General features: G+C 37.9%; 1 protein-coding gene across 1 annotated transcript; it reads right to left on the bottom strand.

Moving 5' to 3' along the window:
- Positions 1 to 274: 274 nt before the first annotated feature.
- kpna3 (karyopherin alpha 3 (importin alpha 4)) lies at positions 275 to 25,890 on the bottom strand. The gene is made up of 17 exons (XM_067405332.1): positions 25,775 to 25,890; positions 17,033 to 17,077; positions 9,858 to 9,947; positions 9,736 to 9,765; positions 9,523 to 9,575; positions 8,950 to 9,045; positions 7,548 to 7,633; positions 7,340 to 7,426; positions 6,599 to 6,768; positions 5,059 to 5,103; positions 4,534 to 4,665; positions 4,322 to 4,450; positions 4,035 to 4,139; positions 3,765 to 3,836; positions 3,506 to 3,668; positions 3,242 to 3,336; positions 275 to 2,522 (listed from the first exon to the last, which is right to left on the bottom strand). Exons 1-17 carry the CDS (start codon positions 25,841 to 25,843, stop codon positions 2,424 to 2,426), a joined length of 1,566 nt encoding a protein of 521 aa, XP_067261433.1. The 5' UTR covers positions 25,844 to 25,890; the 3' UTR covers positions 275 to 2,423.
- Positions 25,891 to 26,642: the final 752 nt, after the last annotated feature.

Below are 26,642 nucleotides of genomic sequence, written 5' to 3' on the forward strand. Positions count from 1 at the left end.
TTGGATAGGATTAGAATCGTGGTGAATTGTGATCCATATGAAAAGAATGAGAAGGGAGCAGAATGGAAGTTAGGGGATTAATTACAAGTCAGCCAGCAGACTAGAGAAGAATTTAATTAGAATTATACTCTACTCCAGAGAACGTCTCATCATAAAGTCCAGAGATAGGCAGATATAACACCCAAAAGACCCCATATTATAAGCAGCTCCAATGCAACGTGGTAGGCATTATGAACCTTTTTTAGTTGCTTTGAAATGAAAAACAAAAGGCACAATGAATTTCAACTCATTCTTTATCTTTAATATGCACAAGAGTTGAAAAAAAAATACTGATGAGCCACCTTAAAGAGAAATTCAGTTCTAAAATTTATAAAAACATACAAACAATCAGAGGCCAAAATGCGATCTGTCGCTTTTTAGATTAATTTTTTTTTTCTTCAGCAAGTAAAAATCTTGCAACAAGCAATAAGCTTGTATCCATTTCTGATACAAGACAAAACATCTTTAAAGTGGCTCGTTTTCTAGTTGACTAGATAAGTTCATGAATTTCAAACCAGTTTTTTTCTTTTTGTTCAACAATAAATGGCTAATTCAAAAATCATCAAGGCTGCCTTTAGCTTCCTTACTGTCTTTTTTCAGCAGTTTGCGGCCCAAACACAACTACTTTAGTCCAACGGCATTTTTTTCCCCATACATCCCTTTACAAGCCAATGCACAGGGAAAAAAGAACAAAAAAAAAAAAAAGTCCAGTCACAACAGTAAGAAAGCCCACTTTCCAAATAATGGCAATCACTTGCCATTACAAAACAAAAGTTAAAACAAAAAAGAACAAATAAACAAACAAAAAAAATTACCCCTAATGGCTGTAAATCAAAAATCACGTTGTTATTATTGTTCTGTAGCGTCCCAACAACGTCTAGTGGACCTAAGTGTGGTAGCTTCTCATTATATACCTAAACAAGAAATATACTTTTATTTTTAGTTGGTACGATTAGGTTTTGTAGCAAGTGAAATAAGATTAAAACAAACTAAACAAAAAAAGAACCACAATGTCATGGATCTCCTTTTCCCATTGCTTGTATAGTCAAAATTAAGCGAACATCGCTCTCCACTTACATTAAGCAATAAAACGGGAAAAACCCAAAAGTGTGCGCGTAAGACTGGAAAAACTGCAAAAGCGGAAGCTCCACTGATCAAAACAAAAAAAGAATTCACAATCCAATCACTGTTGCAAAGTTTCTTGTGGTTTTGACTACCGAGTGCTGAAATGTACTGATTTAGTGAAAATATCCTCCAACCGGTTACAATTGGGCTTATCCCAAAGAACTTATTACTATGCTTACAGACAGGAAGTAGAGAAGATGAATCCGGAAAATAAAGAGCGCTGCCAGAGCACCCTTGTTAAGAAGAAAGACCTGTTAAGGTTATCTCAAAGAACTTCCAAAGGCTGGGGCGACCCTTTAAAAGTCCTGGCCAAATTGACCCGACTGATGATCATCTCACATAGGATCCTCCTTTGACACGTCCGACAGTCCAATTGCGAACCAAAAAGATCGGCACAATGAATGTCCACTACACTATCGCTGCAGAACTTTAAAAATGAGGGTGCTTGACCATCTCAGATGAGATTTTCTCCATTCAAGTTTGTGTGATCTGCTGACATAATTTTTTTTTCTTCATTATCTTCAGTGTTTTTTGTTTGTTTTTTTAAATATCCATAATTTCAGGATGAAGAAAAAGCAAAAATTGGTGGCGATAATTTAAGTTCTGTTTGCACACCACATATTTAGAGACGCTCCCTTCCCCCATTTGAATAATATTCCATGGAATAACCCATTATAGGCTAGGTCACAGATTCAGATGAATGAGGGAGGGGGTCCAAATGGCTTAACACAGTAGAGGCTGGACGTATCGTGTTGGGTGTCTGTCTGAGACTCGAAGATCATCACCAGAAATGCAACGTTTTGAGGGAAGGAATTTCTTGGAAACAAAAGAAAAATCCCTGCCTTTATATTTCAGGAATATCTCTTTCTTTCATCTTCCTTGGCTGATATGATGGCTGGTACAACAACAGAAGTTCCTATTATTGTTCATGCTCATCTAGGTGTGTGAGTGAGTGAAAGAAAGAGCAAAATATATTTCTTTTTTCTTTTTTTTTGGCAACTGCAGTATAATGAGTCTTGTTCTTTTTCTCTTCCATGTTTTGAGGTTGTTGAGATCCATCCATGTTTTGAGTGGCGTTGAGACAGAGACTCAAAACCTTCAGTGCTATTTTCTTCTGTGTGAGCGAGTGTCATTTCTGAGCATGGTGATTGGTTTGTTTTTCTGGTTAGTGAGTGGTTGGTAGGTGATGGGTCAGTAGGTGGCAGGGGTTGAGGAGCAGCTGGGAAACCCACCGTTCCTAAATTCGAAGTTCTGGTTGTCTAGAACTTGAACTCCTTGGTTTGTAGGTTGGAGGCTGGATCAAAATTAAATGTGCCTCCTTGGGTGGCCTCAGGAATCAGGCTGGGGTCCTCATCAATCTACAAGCAGAATTAAGGCCAGTTTATACCAAGGACAATCGCTATAATGATAACTACAACTACAAAGTAGTAATAGTCACTCTAATTCTTTAAAAATAGGAAAGTCCAAACCACAACTATACTGATAACACCACAGACCCTGTTTACACCTGGTATTAAGATGCGTTTTGATCGATCGGATCACAAATGGACGAGGAGACACATTCCCGTTTACACTTAGTGTTTTAATCCATCTCTTTTGTCCACTTTCAGATACTTCTGTCCTGATTTCTTTGAGGGGAGGGTCTTTGGGTAGGTAAATATATGTTTTTTTTTTTTTTTTTTCAGATCTTTTGATCTAATGGACAAAATAAGCTTGTGCAATTTACATATGAACATGACCGGAGACCACAGGAAAACACATAGCAGCAGCTTTCGTTTTTGCTCTGATAGTCGCAAGACCGGCCGAACATGGTGAGTGCATGTTAGAAATCAGGAATGGTGAGAGAACATTATGCTTGGTCGGATGTGTTTTCAACTACCTCTGGAAGTGGTCGAAAGTGGACAAGCTCAAAATGTTTTAGACCCCATATTTATCGTTGTCCACGTGTGATCCGATTGACCAAAACAAATCGTAATACCAGGTGGAAACAGGGCCACAGACCGTAAATAAACCGGGGCCACATAAACCGAAGGTTGAAACCGAGACACATGCCAAGAAACAACAGTTTGAGACTCACGTCATCTCCTGAAAAGTACTGATCGATGATTTCAAATGCAAGTTTATAGATGTCCTCATTTTCATGCTGCTGTAGGTTCTCAATTTTTTCCAATCCTGAAAGACAGAAGCCAAGACTATTAATGATGATCCTTTTATTCAACAAAATAATCAGTGAATGTGCAGATGTGATCATTTCAGACTAAACTACTGGTCATTTATCAGAATACAACCAGTCTAAATATGAAGGAACCATGACTACTCATTTCCACACTGCATGCATTACCTCCACACTCTTCAATGATCTCAGCAATTGTGCTGGCTTCCTCCCCAGCCATGATGAGGATGTTTTTCAGTCCATCGAGAACCACCTGGACCACCTGAGAGTCTTTCACTGACAGCAGGTTGCAGAAGGGCGGGATCACGTTTTGTTGCACTAAGTACTCAACCTGCCAATTACAGCAAAATAACCAATGAAGAGAAAAAACAAAACAAAAACATGACTAGTTGATTCATTGTTGATTCAACATGTGAATGGTTCATACCTGATCTTTTCTTCCACTTATTGTCAAATTGCTGATGGCCCATGCAGCTTCCTTCTGTGTTCCAAAATCACCCTGTTTGGGAAAACCAAGATACATATGAGACATCAAATTTAAAGGCAAATCACTGTTTATTTAGGGGTGTGTCTTAACTGGACTCCCCACAGCATATATACAGTCTTTGGTAGTACTGCAAATTTGAAGTAAGGTGGTGATAATGCTAAAATGAAACTGCAAAAGGGAAAAAGTGGATGTACGCAGATAACATCTTACCTTGGCAAGCTGGTGAATGATCATGGGTATGAGACCAGCATCTATTACAGCCTGCACCTGCTGCTGGTTTCCTGCTGTTATATTGGACAGGAACCACACTGCCTCCTGCAGGGAAGAACAGACACATCACAGATGCACTCGAAACATGAGCCACAGCGCTTAAAACTGGGATCGGAGAGATTTCTGGAGTCATTTAGGAAATTAGCCAAGTAAATGTTTGGGTTTCGTCATCTTGATTACATTTCACACAAACAGGATCAGATGGGATGTGTGTGTGTCCGCCTCACCTTGTTGATCTTCTCTTTGGGGTGTGTGAGCAGGTTGGGAAAGTGAGAGAGGACATCACAGTTGAGCACCACCTGAGTCTGCTCATCCGTCCCGGTTACAATGTTCCCCACCGCTCTCAGCGCTGCGGTCTGAGCAGAGGATACACAAACACTATCAGAAACCGGATTCGGGTTTTGGAGGAAGCTACTATAAAAATCAGCATTATTTTTACCTGAACTTTGACCTCTTGGTGGCTGAGCAGTGGGACAAGGAAGGGGACGACACCTGAGTCTATTACCATCTGAATCTGCTCGTTACCTCCATCTGTCAGATATGACAGAGCCCACACTGTGTCTACCAGAATCTAGAGACAGAAAGAGATTTTAGTATTCTTAAAGGGAGTCTCAGTTTCTATCATTTGTTATACAGCCATCTGATTGGTCAGTTGTAGCAATGAGAGGTCAAAAGGACTATTTTTCTTTCTTTCCGGAAGCTTTAAGCCAAAGTAAAATAATACATTAACATAAAATATTAATTTTATTTGAAATATACATTTATTTGATAAGTAACCATACAATAACTGGGATAAATGTTCAGACAGCCGATCATTATTGCTAAATAAAGACAATTCAATACCTCTTCGCTTCCCACAAGGTTCAGATAAACTTGTCAGTGTTTACTATGTGATGATAACCAGCTGGTTGTACATTACTACACTAATTTAATTAAGAACAAAACGTTTACATCTTGTACTTACATTTATATCTGTATGATATATGAGTACACAGAGGGCAGGAAGAATCTGTGAGAGAAAAATTGAAATTTTAGAAGCTGATATTTCATTTAAAACCACCAGATTGTCAGAATAAGCACACAGCATGCAAACATGAAGTCAGCTGTAGGAAAACAGAATATTCATTAGACCTGCCATCAATGAAAGAGTTGTTATATTACACACACACACACAAAAACACAGAGTGAAAACACCAGTCTAATGATTTCTTAGCAGCAGGAGGTACAATATGTTGCCTTCAGCTCAAAGCTACACCTCCAGATTACAGATAGTAGGAGAAAAGAAAGAAAAAATATTGGCATGTAGATCACACAACATGATATGTGAATCCGACAGACTGAATAGATAGTGAACAGAAAGACTTTAGATTATTGAGAGAGGTTGAGTCTAAAAGGCAAGAATTAAATATCTTGCACACACTTTAAGATTTAAAAATTGTGGCAGGGTGGTGCTTCACTGCATTAAATGCCAGTTTATAAAGTGCTTTTTATGCATATCAATCAGTCAAACAGCCAGCTAAGTGGATCAATTTAGCCAATCAAATTTATGTATTTCTGTGCACTTCAGCAGTCAGGCCTGTACCAACTGTGAGATAAATACAGTGTGATATGGTAAAAACACTTTCGTAATCTCTGTTAACATTGACAGGGGCTGCGTTTAAGACCAATTTTTTTGTGCCCTTCCCTCATTATCTTCCCTCCGTCTCATTCACTTGGATGTACGTTATTTGCTTACGCTGAACGAGTGCCCACTACTGGCGGAACCCTTGAAATGTGTTTAAATGGAATGCCCTAATCCCTTGATCACTTGGAATCTGATATGGAGTGGATTTATTATTTACAGTTTTTCCCTTATGAATTTGTTCTTCAAACCATTTTATAGGCCTGTATGTATGCTTGGGCTGTTAAAAAACAAAAAGAAATATAAACAAATATTAAATATGAATATATGAATATATTTATATTAAATATCAAATATTAAAAATACACATGAAAATAACAGTAAAATATAACAGTGTAAAAAAAAAAAAAAAAAAAAAAGAGCTTAAGCTAGTAACAAGTATTAAATGTGGATTAATTGTCAAAATAAGGGCATTATCATACACTATAGAGTTGTGTGGGGTGGGGGTAAATTAAGCGCGACCTGTTGTGATGTCACAATCATGGTGCATTGTGGTCTATTGATCTGCCTGAAGTTTACATCTTGAGTAGACTCGCTCCCTCGGTTGAAATCGAGGGGTCGAGGGTCCAAGTAAACTTCCCTCGTCCACTTGAAGTTGAACATGCTTCAAAATGGCGGTGGGAATTCCCCCAAGGGGAAACGTTTAGGGAAGTTTGCGTGTGCATGTCTAAAATTGGACTTGAACGAAGCACAAGTGTTGTTTTAGATTTTAAAAACCCTTCAAGTTGTTGTTTACTAAATAATATTCAATGAAACATTTTATAGATCATTTTTACCAACTCTAAAAAAGTATTAAACGTACATACGATCACACACTTCTCACCTCTTGTACTGTTTCCATGGGTGGGGGTGGGTCTTTGTTTCGGCACAGATTGACAATGACCCAGGTAACATTTCTCAAGAAGGTTATGGGGATGGAAGGATTAATAAATGACAAGAGAGGTTTGACCACACCGAGCGAGATGACGTAATCTCGACACTGAGGTCCATCACCTGCAAAGGCCCATAAAGCAAAAAACGTGTGTTAAAGTCTAAATAACACTAGCGATGAGCATCACAGCTGTTACAACCCTCAAATGATATGGATCCAAATTTTTTGGGATAAATTTCTAAGTTTAATTGTCAGTGCACTATTGAAGAAATTCAAATGCAGTAGTAGTAATTATACGAGAAAAGAAACCAAAACTTATTTACACAAAGCATTTTTTTGTAAATATACTCTAGTACTATAGGTGGCACAACACAAGTAAAGCTTTAAAGGCTTGTGAGCTGAACTAAAATTGAATCTAAAACAGTTTATTTGATCCTTTGGTGTTCAACATTGGTTGAGCCAACAGCTTTCAATGTGTTAACGCCACCAATATGCATGCAGCAGCTGCTCTGGGCACGACATCCAAAAGTTCACATTTATTAGCTGGTTTTTGTTGCCAAGAGAATGAAAAAGAAAAAAGAAAAAGAAAAGAAAAAAACTTACACTCAAATTGGTGTCTATATAAATTGTTGTTCTCTTTAGTTACAAAATTCAGAGGCAGTAACAGTGTGAGGACATTTCACAGTTACTCACCAATGATGTTTCCCAGCGCCCACACGGCCTGCTCACACACATTCTGATGAGGAGAGTGGAGAAGTCTCAAAAACAATGGGACAGCATCTACACAGACAGGGAGAGAGAGAGAGAGAGTGAGAGGAGAGCAGAGCATTCAAATACAGACAGAGCTGACAAAGTCAAAACAGGTTGATCCAGTCGACAAAGGCCTGTCCAAACAACTTACTGGATTTGACCACTGCCTGTGTCTGTGCAGACGTCCCTGATGCAATGTTGGTCAAAGCCCAGGCAGCTTCAAACTGCAATGAAGGACTGATGAAGAAAGAGAGAGAAATAGAAGTTCAGATGCTTTTGAGGTGGTAGTAAACAACACTTCACCTCTGTGACCACTCTGAATACAAAATGACCTTCTGGGATACTCTGAAAAGGGCTCAGCAGGACTTTCCCACAGGATTCTGTGTTTGTAGCCAGAACCGACCTTTATAAATAATTTTTAAAAAGTACACAACAGTTCTTGGCTCATTTCGAGTCAGACATGAAGACAAAAGCAATGATTTCAATTTGAGTCAATCCACTGTAACACAAAGTGATTCAACAACTATTGCCCATATATATGCAATATGCATTTTCATGATTTTTTCCAGTCATATATGATTAAAGGACAAAGATCTTAAAAATGGCTGGGGATTTCCATTTGTGTATCAGGTACCAAACCTTATTTCTCATTAATATGTATTTAAAAGATTCTGTAACTTCAACTTAATTTTGCTAACTGACCATACAGCCTCCAAAGTCAGCAAATCTGAACATGTCAAATGACTCACAGGAAGAAATTGTTTCTCATTGCCTAAAAAAAAAGCATGGGCGGGTCATGGAGAAAGGTGTGACACTCGCCTAAGGACACCCATTTCTATTGGTCAACTTTCTGTGAAACCTCACCACTTGACTTAAATTTTTTCATTGTTTTGCTGTTGCTGAATAAGGGTGTAGAAAACAAAGGGGCTCAGTGAAATCCGAGCAAGTTGTGTCTGATTCAGCAAGTCTGAATAACACTTTGGTGTAACACTTTGGTGGACCTATAAAGCCACGACTAAACGCACCTAAAAATCATTAAAGCATTACTGTCTATGTGTTTCAGCATCATCACTCCAGTCTTCAGTGTCACATGATCCTTCAGAAATCATTCCAATATGCCGATTTGCTGCTCAAGAAACATTTCTTCTTATTATCAATGTTGAAAACAGTTGAGCTGCTTAATATTTTTGTGGACACAAACCGTGATACATTTTTTTCAGGATTCTTTGATGAATAGAAACTTCAAAGAACATTTATCTGAAATAGAAATATTTTGTAACATCATAAATTCACTTTTAGTCAATTTCATGCATCTTGAATCTTACTGACCCCAAATTTTTGAACTGTAGTGTTCTCACTTGAAGATCTCCATCTAACATCCACCTTCTGCCTCATCCCTTATTCTTTTATCTCATTCACTTTCTCTACCATCATTCAAGATGACATTGAGAACTTCATTAACTCTGATGCATGTTTGTACACAAACAGCACAATTAAAAAAGGTTTCATTAAGTTTTGAATAATTTCATTTAGTGCAGCGCAGTGTCACTCACTTGTCATCCCTCTCCAGGCATTTGACTAAGATTGGAAGGATTCCACATTTTATCAAGTCATCTATGGGAGGATTTCTGTCACTTGAGAGCAATTTTCTGCAAGGACGGAAAAGAGAAAAACAGTAAGGCATTTTGTCAGTCACTATCCGGCACGGCAAATACATGTCAGAAGTGTTAATGCAATCCATTTCAAAGAGACAAATCCAGCAAAACATATTTAATTATATTTAATTACAAGCATAATTCACAGAGTATGCCATTGTGTTTTGGGTTATGCCTTTCACATTCAGCCGATTTAACATTAATCAACAAAATGTGACACATTCCGTAATTATATTCAACGAGGAATAAAAATTAGTGTAGGACTTAAATTTGTCTTTAGACTCACATGCACTGATGAATCATTGTATATAAAGAATAGGAATGTGTATTAAACCAAAAAGTGTCCATATTGATATGTTGACTTGAGGTTATGAGAGGAATGAGGTTATGACTCATCATGAGAGATGTTTTTAGAAGACATTCATGTGTAACAAATTCAAATCTTTTCATATCCAAATGGCAACACTTTACCTGGCTGCTTGAACTGCACTGAGCTGCACCACTGCATTGTCACTGGTGGCATTCTGTAGAAAAAAGAAAGAGGATAAATTGAGAATGAGGAAGAAGGGTCTGCTCAGTGCTCACACCCACACACACACACACACACACACTTTGTGAAGTGGAGTGCTGCTGTGTGCGCTGACCTTCGGTTATTTATCAGACACCAGCACGGTGGAACCTTACCTGTAAGATGGCATCTAGCGTTACATTTTGCTGAGGAGAAAAGGAAGAGAAAAATTTAGACAAACTATATAAAAGAAAATGGAAGATATGGAGGGAGATGAAATGAGAAGAAAGCCTCTTACCCCTTTGAAGTCAGAGTCCACATCGGAATCTTCCAGACTCTCTTCCTGTGGAACATTTCGTTTCTTCAGGAGATGCTCGTCTCTTTTGTTCTGTACGGATTGAGAAATCAAATAAATATCAGGTCCTCTGTGAATACTTGAGATCACACAGACCAAAACAAACACCAACTAATCTGTGATTTTACAGACTCAATACATTTGAGGAACTTATAGAATACACAGTTGATGAATGTCATGTATAATTAATAAAGGTGTATTTATTTTTAATAAACTATAATTTTAAAGAGGTTATATCATACATTTTCCCTTAAATACAGGGCTTCAATGTGCCCAAACTAAGAGTTCAGAATGAAATTACTTAAAATTATTATATTTTGTTTCATTTCTAAACACTGGGATCCTTCAGAATGAACTGCAGAGCGGAAGGTGATACAAAGAGCCAGACAAACCTTATTTGACAGACTACCATATTTTGCTAGTTGTTCTAATGTTTAGAAAGCATCCCAAGTACTTCATCCTTATTATTTCAACATAAAGAGGCATGGCAAGTTCGGAAAACTAAGTAAGTTGGTATATTAAATGTTAGGGCAGCCCTCAACTAAAGATTTTTTCTAGTTGACTAGTAGTAGTTAGGGCTGTACTAGAATAATCGAATATTCGAATATTCGTTCGGTGGGGTGGCATTCGATTTTCAGTTTTGAGATTTGAATATTCTTTTTTTTTTTTTTTCCAACACGTGACTTCCGTCGCGGACTCATTCTCACTCATGCTTGAACCGCCCGTTGGCGAACGTAGTGATTTAGTTCATCTCATACTGAATAGGTACAAAATGCCCAAGACCTCAGCTGTTTGGGAGCACTTTAAATTAAGTGAGGATAAAAAGACAAAGGCAGTGTGTCAAATATGCGATTTGAAACTGGCCTACCACAACAGCACCACAAGTTTGAAAAATCACCTGAGTTCTGTAAGTAGCACGCGGCAAAAAAAAAAAAAAAAAAAAAACTGCTTTTATGCGCTCAATTTGCTATGATAAATAGGCTAGCAGCCATCAACATGCTCAACAAAACTTCACAGCAGATCCTGCAATTCCGAAAACTGTTAAAAGAGAAAAGAAAGAGAGAGATAACAAATGCCATAGTGGAGTTTGTCGCTATGGACATGAGGCCCGTTAATGTAGTTGAAGGCGAAGGCTTCAGAAAATTAATGAAGATAATGGAGCCAGACTACACTGTCCCAAACCGTTCCAGTATTTCAAACACCCTGTCTCTTAAATACAGCGATCTGCGAGGCCAAATTTATGCTCTCGTTGAAAAAGCTACGGCCTTAAGTTTCACAATGGACATCTGGACTTCCGTGAGTATGGAGGCGTATATGGCTGTCACCTGTCACTTTATATCTCAGGAGTGGGAACTCTGCCTTCGTTTTGGAAACCAAAGCATTTGAGTCGAGCTGTCTAGCTAGGCTAACATTACCTTGTTCTATTTAACCTATTACAGTTTATTCTATATAAGGGAGTGAATAAAATTTATTACAATTACTTTAAATTTAAATAGCCAACCCGTTACGGTGTCAGTAATTATTACATTTACGAATAATAAATGAATGTAGTTCAACAAACTGCAGGCTAATAATAATAAATTAAAAAAACACCGCAACATGCTTTCAATAAAAGCATCGCGCATTTTAAAGATTTAAATCAACAAAAAGTCAGAATAAGAATAAATCCCTTATATAGAATAAAACTAATTGTAATAGATATTACATTTTGTGTCATTTTAAAAACAATTCATTTATTCTTATTCAACTGTTATAAGCGTATAAGCATGCTACCGTGTTCTTTATTTATTACAGTTCGTTGAAATCACTGTGTTACTAATTTAATTTCTGTTTTGGGATTCATTTGTTTTAAAGAAATGTTCGTTATTAATACCTTATTAAAGTTCATGCTCTCAACAGACTTTGTGTTTTGTATCACTTGTGCACTGTCCGTTTTCGGAGCATAAACCTGCCCGTGTAATGCGTACCGGAAACTGTACTATTTAAAAGATTATTAAATGTTTATTAATATTTAAAGAATGTGTGCCACCTAATCATATTGCACCAAATGCAACACTGCACTCCACTGGGTCTGCCGCAACACATTTACGATGCTGAAGAGTGAAACGTGAAGTCGTGAAAGATGATACAAATGCAAACCGACACTATTATTATATATTTAGCCCCACCCACCGAAGCTTCGAATATTCGATATTGATTGCCACCTAAGCTTCGAAGCTCAAAAAATGGCAATTCGAAACAGCCCTAGTAGTAGTTCATTTCAGCGATTAATCAACTAGCCATATAAATCATAATAATGAGCCATATATATATATATATATATATATATACATACATACATTATACCCAATCAGTGCTCAAGTGCACAAAAGTAATGATTATGAATGTGTGTCGAGAAAAAAAAAAAAAAAGTAGTAAGGAGTCTGTCTAACATTTTAATCATTTATTGATAATATTTTCCGTTTTCGGCTGCAAAGATTAAGTCGACAATGCTGACTCGTCATCTCCGCAGTAGTGGACACGCCTATAAGCAAGTTTACGTTTCATACGGATTACATATTCTGAGAATATTTGTTTTCCACTTGAATTGGTTGACAATCGCTTGACATTTAAAGCTTTCTATAGATATATTTCTCATGTCTGAGGGAAGTAGCCTATTTTGGTTCATTTTTGTGACGTGCACAAGTTCACAGAGACCAAGATGGCAGAAAGTACATCTTGTTTTATTCTTTATTTTTCGAAAGCCCAACGTTTTCTTGTTACTGTGAGTTTACACAAATAAAAGTGGACCAGTTTTCAAATGATGTATTACTCTTATCTGTATGACCAAATATGCCAAGTATTTTAATTTGTTTCCTGTTATCAGGAAAAAAAATGCCATTGATCGCGCCGGCGCCTTCATGTCATGCAGTAAGTGTGCTAATACTTTAGCTTCCACACACCACACAAACACTTGGATATGTGCCTAATAATAGATAAATTTGCACTATGTTAACGTTAGAAAAAGCAGCCATGTAAAGTTGCTATTACTTAAATGTTTTAAATGATAAGCCATATTTGAGGTCAATGGATGATTGATAGGTGAACGTTTGGATTTCCTGCCCGACATACAGTAATTACCACAAGGACCCATCGTTAACACAATCTGTCCCTCACTTCTCCACAAGGTTTTTTCTTCCTGCGACTAACCGAATAATGAAATTTTTGGTCGACTAAGCCTCTTCTAGTCGACTAACGATTTGTCGAATATTAGGGGGCAGCCCAAATTAATGTGGGCAGTTATGTGCAAATGTCTCAGGTTTTTGATTGGTTTTTCAGTGGGAAGTTTTAGTCCAGAAATTTACAGTATGTTCCCACAGCGCATCAAAATCTTATTTTAAAAGATTGAGAAAAATGTATTTTCTCATGAAACCCTTAAATGGAATATTTTGCTGTTGATGTCACTAAAATAAAATTCAATAGCACTATATCAAACCCTTGAAGAAAAAAAAAAAAAAAAAAAAGAAAAAAAAAAGGCAAATAACTGAAAAAAAAAAAAAGACACAGAAAGTCCCTTCTGGTTCTAGGCTGTGAGAGAAAATAATGCGAGGGTGAGTGGTCTGTGACGCTAATGTTAGAGCAAACAGGAATGCACAGAGGAATGTCTCACACACAAACACACACAGAGCACAGCAGCATTCTGTCCAATTCCTCTGGGCTGACAGTATAACCGCCTAATATGGACAGGACATGCTGCGTCACCCAATCCAGCACCAAATGAATCAACATCAAGGCTTTGGGACTAAACTTTTGCTCCACATAAACTCTAGCCTACCAGATCAACAGGGGATTTCTACCCACTCAGACTGCGACACAAAGCATGGTAGCCATTTGTCTTAATGGACTTTTTTTTTTTTTCAGAGGCTTGCCGGCAGCTTTGCTTCTGGTGATGACATGCTACTTTATCAAGTAGGGATCCGTTACAGTTTTTTATTAGATGTAAAAATCAATAAAGAAAAACACATAGTTCTATGGTTCTTCTGAGTTCCATTCCAAAAGGCAGGGAGGAGGGGAGATATGTGTGACGAGGGAAGCCCCTCATGACAAACCTTCTTCTTGGGGTGCAGCCAACCAGGGGCCCCATGACCATGGATGGCGTGACCCAAATACTGCAAGCGCAAACCAGATTTCCAACAGAAACAGCTCACCAGCTGAGAGAACAAAGCCATGTGAAGGCTTCAATAACAAGACATGCAAGGACTACTCACAACATTAGTCATGATTGTGCTAAATTGAAAGAAAACCCCCCCACAACATTTTGACACAAATGACTGGTAACTAGAGGGAATATCTAAATATCTGAAATCGTGTTAAGACTTATCTTCTCAGTTTGCTCACTTATTGGTGTTGATCAGATCGTGTGTCTGACAAAGCAGCAGGATCCATTGGTTGTTGGTATCCAATTCATTATGTACAACGTTTGGTCACAATTGGTTACGCTATCAGAGTTGTCACTATACACCATATACAGAGTGAGATGCCTTGCTTCCGAGGCTCACGTCTTACAGGAAAGACAGAACAGAAGAGGCAAGAGCAAAGTGCACACTCACACGCAATCACCACCTGCTTAGATCTACTGTAATGCATTAAGAGACGCCAAAAGGAGGCCATGTTTAAGCTATAAATGCTTCTTTATTTCCTGCAGGAATGTACCCACAATTTGGCTTCGACACCAAAGGAATGGTTTCATAGTTCTTTTAACTATTGGTGGAAGCAGAGCCATCGCTATGGGGGTGAAAGGTGGGGAATATTCTAGGGGCCTCCGGCTTTCGGGGGGCTACTGTCATTTCAATCAAGGGCAACAAATCAAACCCAAACCACTGCCCACCCACCGACCGACCGCGATTTCATCTGAGGGAGGCCCACAGCAACCCGCACTGGGGACCCGGATACCCTAGCAATGGCTCTGTGTGGAAGTACCGGACCACCAGAATCTGGGAATGATTTTAGTAATAGGAACACCTTTTGGAGGGACTAAATTAGATCCTACTTCAGAGTAGGGTCTAACCCAGCACAATAGGAATGTTTCTTTGATGCAAGTATAAGTTGATTGGCTGAACACATTCCATACAAAACAGTGGCACCCACCATTTTTAAAAAGCCACCTAAACACAGTTTACATACCTACTCCATGAAAATGGAAAACAGCAAATGGATAGCATTAACTTCTTTTCTTTGTCTGCGGCGTTGAGTTCTTTTCTCAGCCTCAATGATATGTAGGCTAGCACTGCTGTTGTAGGATTTCATCTCTTAGCCCTCCTTTTTGCCCTTTCAATCGCATATTTATATATTACGCAACGTACATATTACATATAATTGCATAACTTATACATTCCAAGTTTACATTCCATCTCTGTTATCACAAAACCCACGACACACTAGTGTTGTCACGAAACACTGGAATTTTTAACTTTGATGCAAGACTTTGAAAAATATCGATATTGAATATCATGGGGAAAACTGCCATATATTTGTGTGTATTATCTCATAATTTTTTGATTATTTGGGTAATTTTGTTGCAATAGCTCCACACAGTGCAGGGAGGCTTTATTTGAAACGCTGAACTAAATTTACAAAAAAAGAAAAAGAAAAAAAAAAAGAAGTAAATAGTCAGTAATAAAATAAGAACAAATAAACTGCAAACAATAGCACAAATGAAATCAATAGAATAAAGAGACCAACGAAAAGCTTTTTCAGGTGGGTCTAACAGTAGTATTCAGGTAAGAAATACTACAGAAATTAAAAGATCAAAATGTAAAATAACACCGGACAGTCTTCATTGTAAAAAGTACATACAGATCAATGCCAAATAACTCAATTTGGTACTCGCAAGCTGTTTGAGAGGAGGCTTATGTGCGCTCCACTTATATAGATCAGTGGTGTGCGCGATTTGGTGTGAGCGTGAAACCTGCGGGAATGAGTAACCATCAAGCGCAATACAAGCAACACCACTACAAATAGCGCAAATGAGATGACAGGAGGCGGGGTGTGTCTATTCAGCATCAGAGAGGAGAGAGTGAGAATGCACAGCCTGTATATCAGTGTATCGATACTACAGAAAAGAAGTATTGGATCTGTTTCAGATATTTCAGTATCGATACATATCGAAATATTTTTAACAAAAACACAGCTCTAATCACGTTGTCCTCCATCTTCCAGTTGTTGACTTTGGAAAATGGCCCTGGGGGGAACATTTAGTTTTCAGGGGACCACCCTGGTGGCTAGTTCTTATAAATGTGTGCTTATAACTACCCAGTGCAAAAGCCCCTTTTAATTCTAGAGTGATGCCAAGAAGTAATCACAAGGTGGGTCAGTTAGGAGGACTGCATGTGACATCTAACAAATGATATTAGGACTGGCGATATATATACACTAAATACACTAATTATTTACAGCATAATTATTGTGATTTTATATTATATAACATGATTATATAATACAATATTAAAATGAATATACTTTTTATCTGGGGATTACATTTCCTAAAGACTGTGTCAGGCTAGTTTGAGAAACAGATGTTTTAATTCCATCTCTCATTTATCAGCAGCAAAATATTGTACTTTATTATTGTCAATCAGTTCAAACTCCATTTCAGTGAGTCAATTCAAAAGGCTGAGTCAGCCACTAAAACCTAACAAGCTCAATAATTACATAACTGAAATTTCAGATAATTTCACAGCAAATACATAAATACTGCCAGTGAACATATATTCCTTTCAGCTTTATCACCCAGCCCTAAATGAGACTGAGGAACTATTCAGAGCTCTTACATGCAGCACTAAATACAAACCTTAAGTGCTCACTGAATCACCACAATAAACAACCTAGTGTTGTTGATGAGAGCGCACATAGTTATTTAGGAATGAAAAAAAAACAAACAACAAAACTAAAGAGGATGAGAATCAGTAAGTCTGGTTTATTTCAACCAACATTCTCTGATGAGTCACATGTATTGCACCAGAATGCAATGTTCAGCTACGCACTGTAGCTTTAATATTCCATCCAGAGGAAACTTGCAGTTGAACTGTGACTATGAAAATACACCCAAAACAATGACAGACCCTTAAGTGTGAACTTACCTTTCTCAGTTCTACCGTCACTTCATTACGATGTCTTCGCATCGTCTGAAAAAGAACAAGAGAAATAGGTTGGTTAAGCACAGTATAACATATCTGATGTATAAACAGTGACAAAAAGAAATTCTAAGACAACTAGAGTTTTGCAAGTGATGAAGAAAAGGTGCTCTCGTATTGCTGAAGCATTGTGGGTGGTTGCTTTATGTTTAATACTTTGGTTTAGCTACTTGTTCAAATCTACAATCAAATTTAAAAAGTGATTGCTTCACACACTGCCATGGTGACACCCTCTAATGGGCTGTAATGATGCAAACAAAATGCTACATTAATGCCAACCAAAGTCTTGCCACTCCAACAGAACAAAGAGGCAACCAACCGTAGTAACCATGGTAACGGCAGAACCCAGCTGTCACTCAGTCCTCCGTTTAAACAATCACATTTTGTGGCCATTCTATTAGAACTGTACCACAAAATCCAACAGAACACACATCTGCACCAGACGGAACATGTCTGGAGCAACAAAACATATTAAAGTCACAATGAAATAGTGACTAAATGTTTTCTTCTGTATTGTGATGTACATTGGAATGTAAAAAGAAAAAAAATGTAGGGCAGGGACTGTTGATTGGATTTTGTTGAGTGTGCTGCACTAAAGTCCTTTTAAGACACGTCATTTCACTTGACGGCCATCTTTGAAATGCCTCTCGGGCATGCAAGTGCAGCTCCTGTCTCTTTGAATGGGGAAACATCAAATTCTCCAAAGCTGTTTGCCAAGCTTTTGATTAAACTTCATATTTGAAATCACCAATGAAATCTGACAACTGTCTCATAAATTTTGTTTCTGAACGCTAGAATCATGACAAAAAAAAGAAAAAAAAGTACCCGTCTCTATAGAAAGCGCTTGTTTGACTTTTTCTATAGGAACTGGAGCTTCTAACGGCCGCTGCAGTGACGTGATGACAGTACCAATCGGCGATTGGCTCTTATTTAGAAGGCGGGACTTGTTCCGCCATACTGCGTGTTACACTTTCTCCCATTCAAAACAATACGAGTGATGCGTCTTGTGTTATTCTATAGTCGTTGGTTGCACTCAAAAGTATATGCAGATAAATGTGAGATTTCATAAGCGCACTAAATGATTGTTCACAGTAAGATCTACAACATGCATTTACAAAGTATATAAGAAGAATTTGCATTTCATTTCATTTCATTTCATTCCGACTTTATGACGAGATGGACAGGTCTGGTCACTTATTGCAAACGGTTCTGCTCCCCAATTAATTCTTAATTCTTTTTTTTTTTTTTTTTTTTTTTAAATATACAACTTCAATGGGATATATAAGGAAAAAGAAAAACATCAGCAGCCAACGATGCAAAGACTTTACATGCTGTGTGGTGGGGATGGTGGAACGGATCGGATTTGATCTTGTGACTGGGCATCCTAGTTCATGTTACAGCAAACCCACACTGTCTTATGCAATCCAAAAGTCATGAAGGGAGGATGTAAAAGCAAAACTGACAAACAAGAAAGGGAAACAGAAAAGAACAAAATAACAGCATTTATTTCTGAATGACTAATTAAATATATCAGGAAGTTCCATTATTGAATACTCAAAGCAAGAGTTCAATTTATGCATTTTACAGGAATGCATTTGGCACACACTTTGATTCAAAGTGACTTACAGTGCATTAAATGCATGTTTATCAATGTGTTCATAAACACAAATAAAACCTTCCAAATGTTCAGTGTTCCTTTTAGAATTCAATCTATGCAACATGACATCTAAAGCTGTATTCCAACTGATGCCAGATTTGAACTGGTTTCACCTGCAAAAGCACCATGGCATGAACTAACACTGGGCCACAGCTCCGCCTATTTCAAGAATCCAAATAAAAACAAGTAATTCCCAGCACAACGCGGATTCCTGAATTCGCAACATGGACAGTATTTTAGCGACGCATGCGGTATGTATGAGTCACAGCAGAATGACAGGAGGGCAGAGCCGAGAGGAAGCACTCCAGGAGTCAGCGGACCGATGCTTCGACGGTGACATGACAGCTTGACACCCTTGAGACCAGCATAATGACACAGTATGTGTGCATGTGCTTGTCTGGTTGCCAGCGTGGTCTGAGGACACGCTGTCTCACTCCTGTTAGGTCCACGACATACTAATAAATAGGCTGACTACACAACAGCCACAAACATCAGGCTTGACTCATTTTTAGACCATGTTGCTTGCTACACAAAGGTCATGGGTTCAATTCCTGAGGAAAACACATGATAAAATTTATTGAATGCAATTTTAAGTTGGCAAAATGTGTAAATCTAATGTAATTAAACAGCACGTTTTAGCTAAAACTTCTGGCACATGCAAAATAGCAGGATGTAGGCTAACTGAGGAAAGTACTTAAAGGGTTAGTTCACCCAATAATGTCATTAATTACTCACCCTCATGTCGTTCTACACCCATAAGACCTTCGTTCATCTTCAGAACACAAATTAAGATATTTTTGATGAAATCAGATGGCTCAATGAGGCCTCTATTTGCCAGCAATGTCACTACACCTCACAAGATGCATAAAGGTACTAAAAACATATTTGAAACAGTTCATGTGAGTTCAGTGGTTCTATCTTAATATTATTAAGCGATAAGAATACTTTTTTTGCGCCCAAAAAAATAAATTAAAAAAATTGTTTCGAATCAGTGATTTGGATCTCCTATCAAACAGCTAAACTGCTGAAATCACGTGACTTTGGCACTCCGATTCACTGATTCGATTCTTAAAGCTCTGAAGCTCTGAAATCCGCCCATATAGATAGTTGAAAAGTCGTCTTTTTTTTTTTTTTGGTTTGTTTTTTGATAAGTATTCTTATCGCTTTATAATATTAAGATAGAACCACTGAAGTCACATGAACTGTTTCAAATACGTTTTTAGTACCTTAATGGATCTTGAGAGGTGCAGTAACATTGCTGGCAATAGAGGCCTCACTGAGCCATCTGATTTCATCAAAAATATCTTAATTTGTGTTCCAAAGATAAACGAAGGTCTTGCGGGTGTGGAACGACATGAGGGTGAGTAATAAATGACAGAATTTTCATTTTTGGGTAAACTTACCCTTTAATGTAATTCAATAGGGCTGGGTTCTACATTTTCACATTCTACATTTTAATTATCTCCATAATGATTCTTAAACCCCAAGAACAATCTCTTAGCCTATGCTGTTGTTTGTTAATGCATGAACAAAACTTCACTAAACATTATTTGTAGCAAGTCTGCCATCCAATAAATCGCAATAAGCTAAGTTCTTTGTTACTTTTGATTAAAAATAGCCTCAGTATATAGTTATTTTTATTACCAAATATGGTATTTTTATATTTGTCATTTTATAAAAAAATATGAATTAAACAAAGTATTTCATGTACAATAGGTTTATTTAACGTAGTTAGAATTAGTACAGAAATGTAATCAAATTTAAAATAAAATATTGAATAGTCTTCACTGTATATGAACTAAATAAATTTATTCTTATTAAAGCAAAAAAAAAAAAAAAAGTTATTCAGTCAAGAGCAGCAAGTTATTTTCTCTTTTGTTTGATTCACATTAATGACACTGAGCAGCAAGTAGGTATATTAGGCTGCTGTCACTTTAAGACCAAACGCACAAATCCAATATACTGATACACATCCGGTTTACATCCAACTGTTTACTTTCACTTGAGACATAACCAGCTGTGTTTACACGAAAAGCCCACACGATGAGCATTTTGGCTTAATTGCATGTGCAGCCTGTTCGACCATTCAAGCGTAATAAGACATGAAAGAGATCTGAATTCACGATCACATGCTGAGAAACACAGCTTTCAGTGCATTAGTCAGCGTGTGCACCGCATTGAGTTAATATTTTACTTCTTATTGTGCTTAACATCGAGCACATCGCAAATTTTAGATCGTCTTCTCAGAGAGGCAGCTTTCCGTGCTAGCATTTTGGCAGTGTGCCAGTCACCTCGAGCACCGCACCAAGCTCCTTTTCAGGATATACTGCACTTATAACTCTTTTTAACATGCACATCCTGCTCTTTATATTCTCTTTTTATGCATTTTAGGGGTGCAACGGTACCTGTATTCATACCGAACGGTTCACGGAGCAAATTCCAAATGGACGTGATCATTCCTATTGCCCTACTCCCTCCTTAAAGTGGTGACTTTGAAGTGAGCAGGGCACACGCGTGCCTTATGTAGCCGTTTGCAATGTACTTGGCAAAAGGAGCGGCGTAATTTCCTCATTATCTTCAGCTGGGATGTTCCACTGAAGATTTTTTAAAAACTTTTTTAAATTATGCTACATAAAATATATAAAAACTAATATATATATAAAACTTTTAAAAATATAAAATGTAGGAAATTACGCCGCTCCTTTTGTCAAGTGCATTCTAAATGGCTACACACACGCGTGCCCTGCTCACTTCAAAGTCGGAGGGAGTAGGGCATAGGGATGATCACTTCCATTTGGAATTTGCCCCGTGAACCGTTCGGTACGAATACGCATACCATTGCACCCCTAATGCATTTCATCACTCATCAATAGTTTCAATAGTGCTATATTTACATACCACAATATACACAATATAGCAAAATCTCTAACGATACACATTTTATATCTTGGTAACGATATATATCGTCATACCACCCATCACTAACTAATAGTTATAGCAGGGGAGCCCAATCCTGTTCCTGGAGATCTGCATTCCTGCAAAGTTCAGCTCCAACTGTGATCAAACACAACTGAACCAGCTAATTAAGATCTTTAGGAGCACTTGATAATTACAGACAGTTGTGCTGGATCTGAACTCTGCAGGTTGGTAGATCTCCATACTAGGGGTCGACCGATATATGTTTTTCAGAGCAGGTGCCGATTATTACAGATGAAGTAGACCTATAACCGATATTTTGAACCAATATACATATCTGGTGAAAAAATTTAAATTAACATCAAAATTAAGGGATCTGACAAAAAAAAATAAAAAATCTTCAAATGCTTTTAAACATATCTTTAATTCTGAGAACTTTTAATAATAACATTAATAATAACATTTATATTTCAACAACAAACTGTAGTAGAAACAATTAACTCATTAAATATAAAAACTGCCTTATGTGCAATTTAAATGTTTGCATAACTAAGATTTGCATTTAAATAGCAATTGAATGTAATAGTTTGTTGTAAATCTAAACCATTAAAATTATAGTAAATGTACCAACATGCAGGATGCCCTTCCTGCATAGTTTACAGCATTAGCTGAGATTTTTCTTTAAAGGGTACATATCATGAAAATCTGACTTTTTCCATGTTTAAGTGCTATAATCCATACGGGTTTTGCACAAAAGATTAAGTGGAAGTCGACGAGCTGAATCAACTCCACAGCAACTACAATAAATGTATCCACTAACCATTCAGAAACATCCAGTTGCATTTTAAAAGTTGTAACTTCTTCCTGTCTCTCCATCAATGTCCAACTCTGGTTTGAACAATGTAAGCCTGAACACTGTTACTGACAATCGTCATTTTGGCTGTGTGAGATTCTCCAGCATTGTTGTTGCTGAGCAACTAAAGCACAAGCTGCTTTCTCTTTTGGAAAGAGGCCAGGAGCAGCAGCTCATTTGCATTTTAAGGGACACACACAAAAACTGTGTTTTTGCTCAAACCCAAATAGGGGCAAATTTGACAAGCTATAATAAATGACCTTCACAGACACATTCTGGGGACACCAGAGACTTATATTACATCTTGTGAAAAGGGGCATAATAGGTCCCCTTTAAGAATTAAACTCAAATTAATCGAATCGAGATCAGAATCAAATCAGAAGCTTGTGAATCCAAATCAATACCTAGCCCAATAATCGAATCACAAATGTTCTTTGAATATAATGTGCAAATTTTAACAAACTCTTTTGACCCTTTTTGAGGTTGGCATCAAGAGAGTATGTGAAACAGCAGACAAATCAAATGGCTTTGTTTCTTTTTCCACAACCACTTAGCAATGCAAAACACAGAAGCGCTTGTCATTCTCTTAGTTAGCTACAAGACAAGTACATCCTTGTTATGGGCTAAATCTAGCAGCTAATGAGCCGAAGTATCCTACAGTTCCACAGTCCGTTGCTGGCCACATCAAATGGGTCATGCACGAGCCCTTCGCTCATAGGAACACAAGATGAGAAATCTGAATCTACTTTGCAAATTCCCAGAATAGCTGCAGAAGGGCGACAGCTTTGCTGGCTTCATCCATAGCCATGTGTGTCTGACGGCTGAGTCACACACCAGCAGCCTATAGTCAGTTGCAGTCAATTCACACTATTAATCTTCAAGGAGACCTCAGGGGTTACTCCGATGAGCCCACGGCAGAAGATGATAATGATGTCTACTATCAACAGGGTATGCAAGTAAATGAGTTCATCATAAATGTGATCGCAACACATTAAATGTTATAATACTCATTTGAAAGTGACTTTGAACACTCATTATGGTGGTCCTCTGGGTTAGACGTGACGTTTGATGAGATAGCTGCCATGTTTCTTAATTTAACTGAGTGTGTTTGGTTATAGATGTCGAATCAACTTTATATAGTGCTTTCACAATACACATTGTTTCAAATCAGCTTTACAGAAAATGATGTTGCTTAGAATATCTTCATGTCTTAAGGCCTGTTCACACCAAGAACGATAGCTATAAAGATAACTATAATGATAACTACATTAGCACCAACACCAGCGGACGATCTTGTTCTGTTTATTCTAAGCTCACCCTGCAGTTTTGTCGTCTGCCACTTTAAATGCTCGAGCTCTTTAAAGTCTGCTGGGCTCCGATTGGCTGTCAGTGTTTTTATAGTTCATCAGCTGGGAAAAATCGTTCCGAAAGGGATTCCAGCGATATCGTTGATCTATCTAAAAATGAAAATTATGTCATTAATTACTCAGCCTCATGTCGTTCCAAACGCAGACTCATTATTGGCCGGCTTCTGCGTCAGCATCACATGCATGCGTCGTGCTGCTCACATGAATAGCTTCGGCCAATAATAAGTCACGTTCTGACGTAGTACCTGGAAGTGCTGGATGTAAACAAGGTATGAGAATGACACAGAAGAGGATATTGTTGAATAAAGTCGTTATTTTTGTTTTGTTTTTGCGCACAAAAAGTATTCTCGTCGCTTCATATTAACATTAATGTTGAACCCCTGTAGTCACGTGGACTATTTTAAGGATGCCTTTAGTACCTTTCTGGACCTTGAAAGTTGTGGTTAAATTACTACCTATGGGGAAGTCAGATACCTCTCGGATTTCATCAAAAATATCTTAATTTGTGTTCTCAAGATGAACAAAGGTCTAACGGGTGTGGAACGACATGAGGTTGAGTAATTAATGACAGAATTTAAATATATTTCCGGCCAATAATAAAGTTCGCATTTTGCAATGATATCAAGAAGTTGAGATTTGCTATATAATATATAATCAATGGAGGATATACTTATAGGTTGAAGTTTTGTTCAGTCTATAACTATTTGGTGTAGCGACAAACCTAATTACTATTTGCTGATGTGTTTCACTGCCATGGATACATTATTCATATAAATGACGGGTCTAAAAATCATCATCATCATATCGCCCACCTCTAGGACAGCTTAATGGAAGGATTAATTGAAAGTCATGACATAATACTTAAACAATACACACTGTATAAATGTATTCCCCTAGTGTGTAAGCCAAAGGCAACTGTGGTAAAGAACGAAAAATTCCATTGCTGTATTATATAATCCATCATCTTACTGCACAACCTGGCTTACTAGTATTTCTAGGTCGCCTCTATGCAGCCTGCATTGGGGTATGATTCAGGAGCACTACCATCTGGAGGTTTTCATTCCAGTTTAAAGGTAATAAAATCGGGCTTATGTAGCTCTGGCATACCTACAGGTGAAGTTTAGTTGCTAACTACCACACCAAAGGACAATATGGTTGAAAAAGGAAAAGATGCTAAGCAACTGACATTTCGCAATGACATCTTTATGAAACCACCATAACCAGGTCTAATCAACGAACACGTACATTAAGATCAACTACAGCAGTGCTGCTAAACTGGCGTGTCCAAACCAGCAATAAAGAGGTCAGATGTTGAGGTATGACTGGTCACTAGTTCAGTTCTGAAGAGCTTGCTGAAGCCGGTATTAACACACCTGTCTCTGTCGCATATATCTGGTTCGCAAGTTATATTTCAGATTATTTGCTAATGCTTAGGGAGTTTAACTTCTATACACGAATGTTAAAAAGTATGGGTAAGAAAAAACACGAATAAAAGTACTAGTAGACGATTAAACTGCCGCTTGCTAACCAGTTAGCACACATGCTAACACGATAAATCTGCATGTTTTTTGGCCCAGCGCGATTTAAAATGGAAAATTAACTTCTGAGCCTCCAAACCGACCTAATAAACAAACCCGTCTTAATATTACACGACTAAATAATGCGCTATAACAGCTCAAGTCCGTGTATAAGCCGCGATTAACTTGTGAATATTGAAGGGAAATGTGTGTTTAAAGAGGCCTCTGTGTAGGCCGCGCCCGCTCCGCATGATGCTCTTGCTGGGTCCACAAACACCCGCTCCGATCCGACACCATAAAACCAGAACCACAGACACTCAGGAGAAGGAAAATGAACTGGGAGAAAAGCCCAGAGTCCAAAGTCTCCGGTGGACTTACCTCCACATCTCGCCCCTTGTTTTTAAAGCTCTTGATGCGATGGTTTTCCAAGCCGGCGTTTTCGGCCATGGCTCTGTGTGTATGTGTGTGTCTGTAGTCCCGACCGACGTGCGGAGCTCCGCTCAGGGAGGAAGAGGAGGGCGGGGGGTGTATCGATGTCCGAATCGTAAATGAATCATTCATTTGAGTCGGATCTTTTTTAAATGAACTGGTTCACAAAATTAGCGGTTCTCAAATCAATAATTGACCGACTTTTTTTTTTTTCATAAATGTTAGGCTACTATTATCATTTCCTGGGAGTATATATATATATATATATATATATATATATATATATATATATATATATATATATATATATATATATATATATATATATAATTATTGACATTTTTAACTGGTTCATAATGGGAAAGATCCGAATCACGGGAATGAGTCGGACCTCCCATCACTACGGGGGAGTAGATGACGGTGTATTTACGTAGAACCGGAGTGATGCGGAGAAGATGGGACACGGGGTCCCGTCTAGTAAAGTTTTTTTTTTTTTTAATGACAAAAAACAGGTCTTATGGATGCACATCACCATTTTACGCCACTTCATTAAGGGCTTCAGGGAAAAGTAAGCTTTGATTTTACAGTGCAACAGTATTGGAGTTAAGGCGATGTGTTTCATTGGACCCGTACAGTAGATTTGCGTCATTGTGCGTAGACTGGAGATTGCGCAAGTTCACTCAGCATCTTTACGCCCGCCAAGAACGTGCGTAAAGATGCGTCACCGCGCAGTACAGTGCGCCGTAGACAAGCCAGTGACATGACGTTCAGTTGAAATTTAGTTTAATAATAAACAGGAACATTTAAATCTTAAATT

The sequence above is a fragment of the Chanodichthys erythropterus genome, chromosome 12, assembly GCF_024489055.1.
Source record: "Chanodichthys erythropterus isolate Z2021 chromosome 12, ASM2448905v1, whole genome shotgun sequence".
Lineage (NCBI taxonomy): Eukaryota > Metazoa > Chordata > Actinopteri > Cypriniformes > Xenocyprididae > Chanodichthys > Chanodichthys erythropterus.

Excerpts from the sequence above, each read along its gene's own strand:
- kpna3 (XM_067405332.1), bottom strand. The coding sequence starts at position 25,843 with ATGGCCGAAAACGCCGGCTTGGAAAACCATCGCATCAAGAGCTTTAAA. Across the intron at positions 9,576-9,735 it reads CGCTAGATGCCATCTTACAG|AATGCCACCAGTGACAATGC; the intron begins GTAAGGTTCCAC and ends TTTTTTCTACAG. Across the intron at positions 6,769-7,339 it reads GGCGCTGGGAAACATCATTG|GTGATGGACCTCAGTGTCGA; the intron begins GTGAGTAACTGT and ends GGGCCTTTGCAG.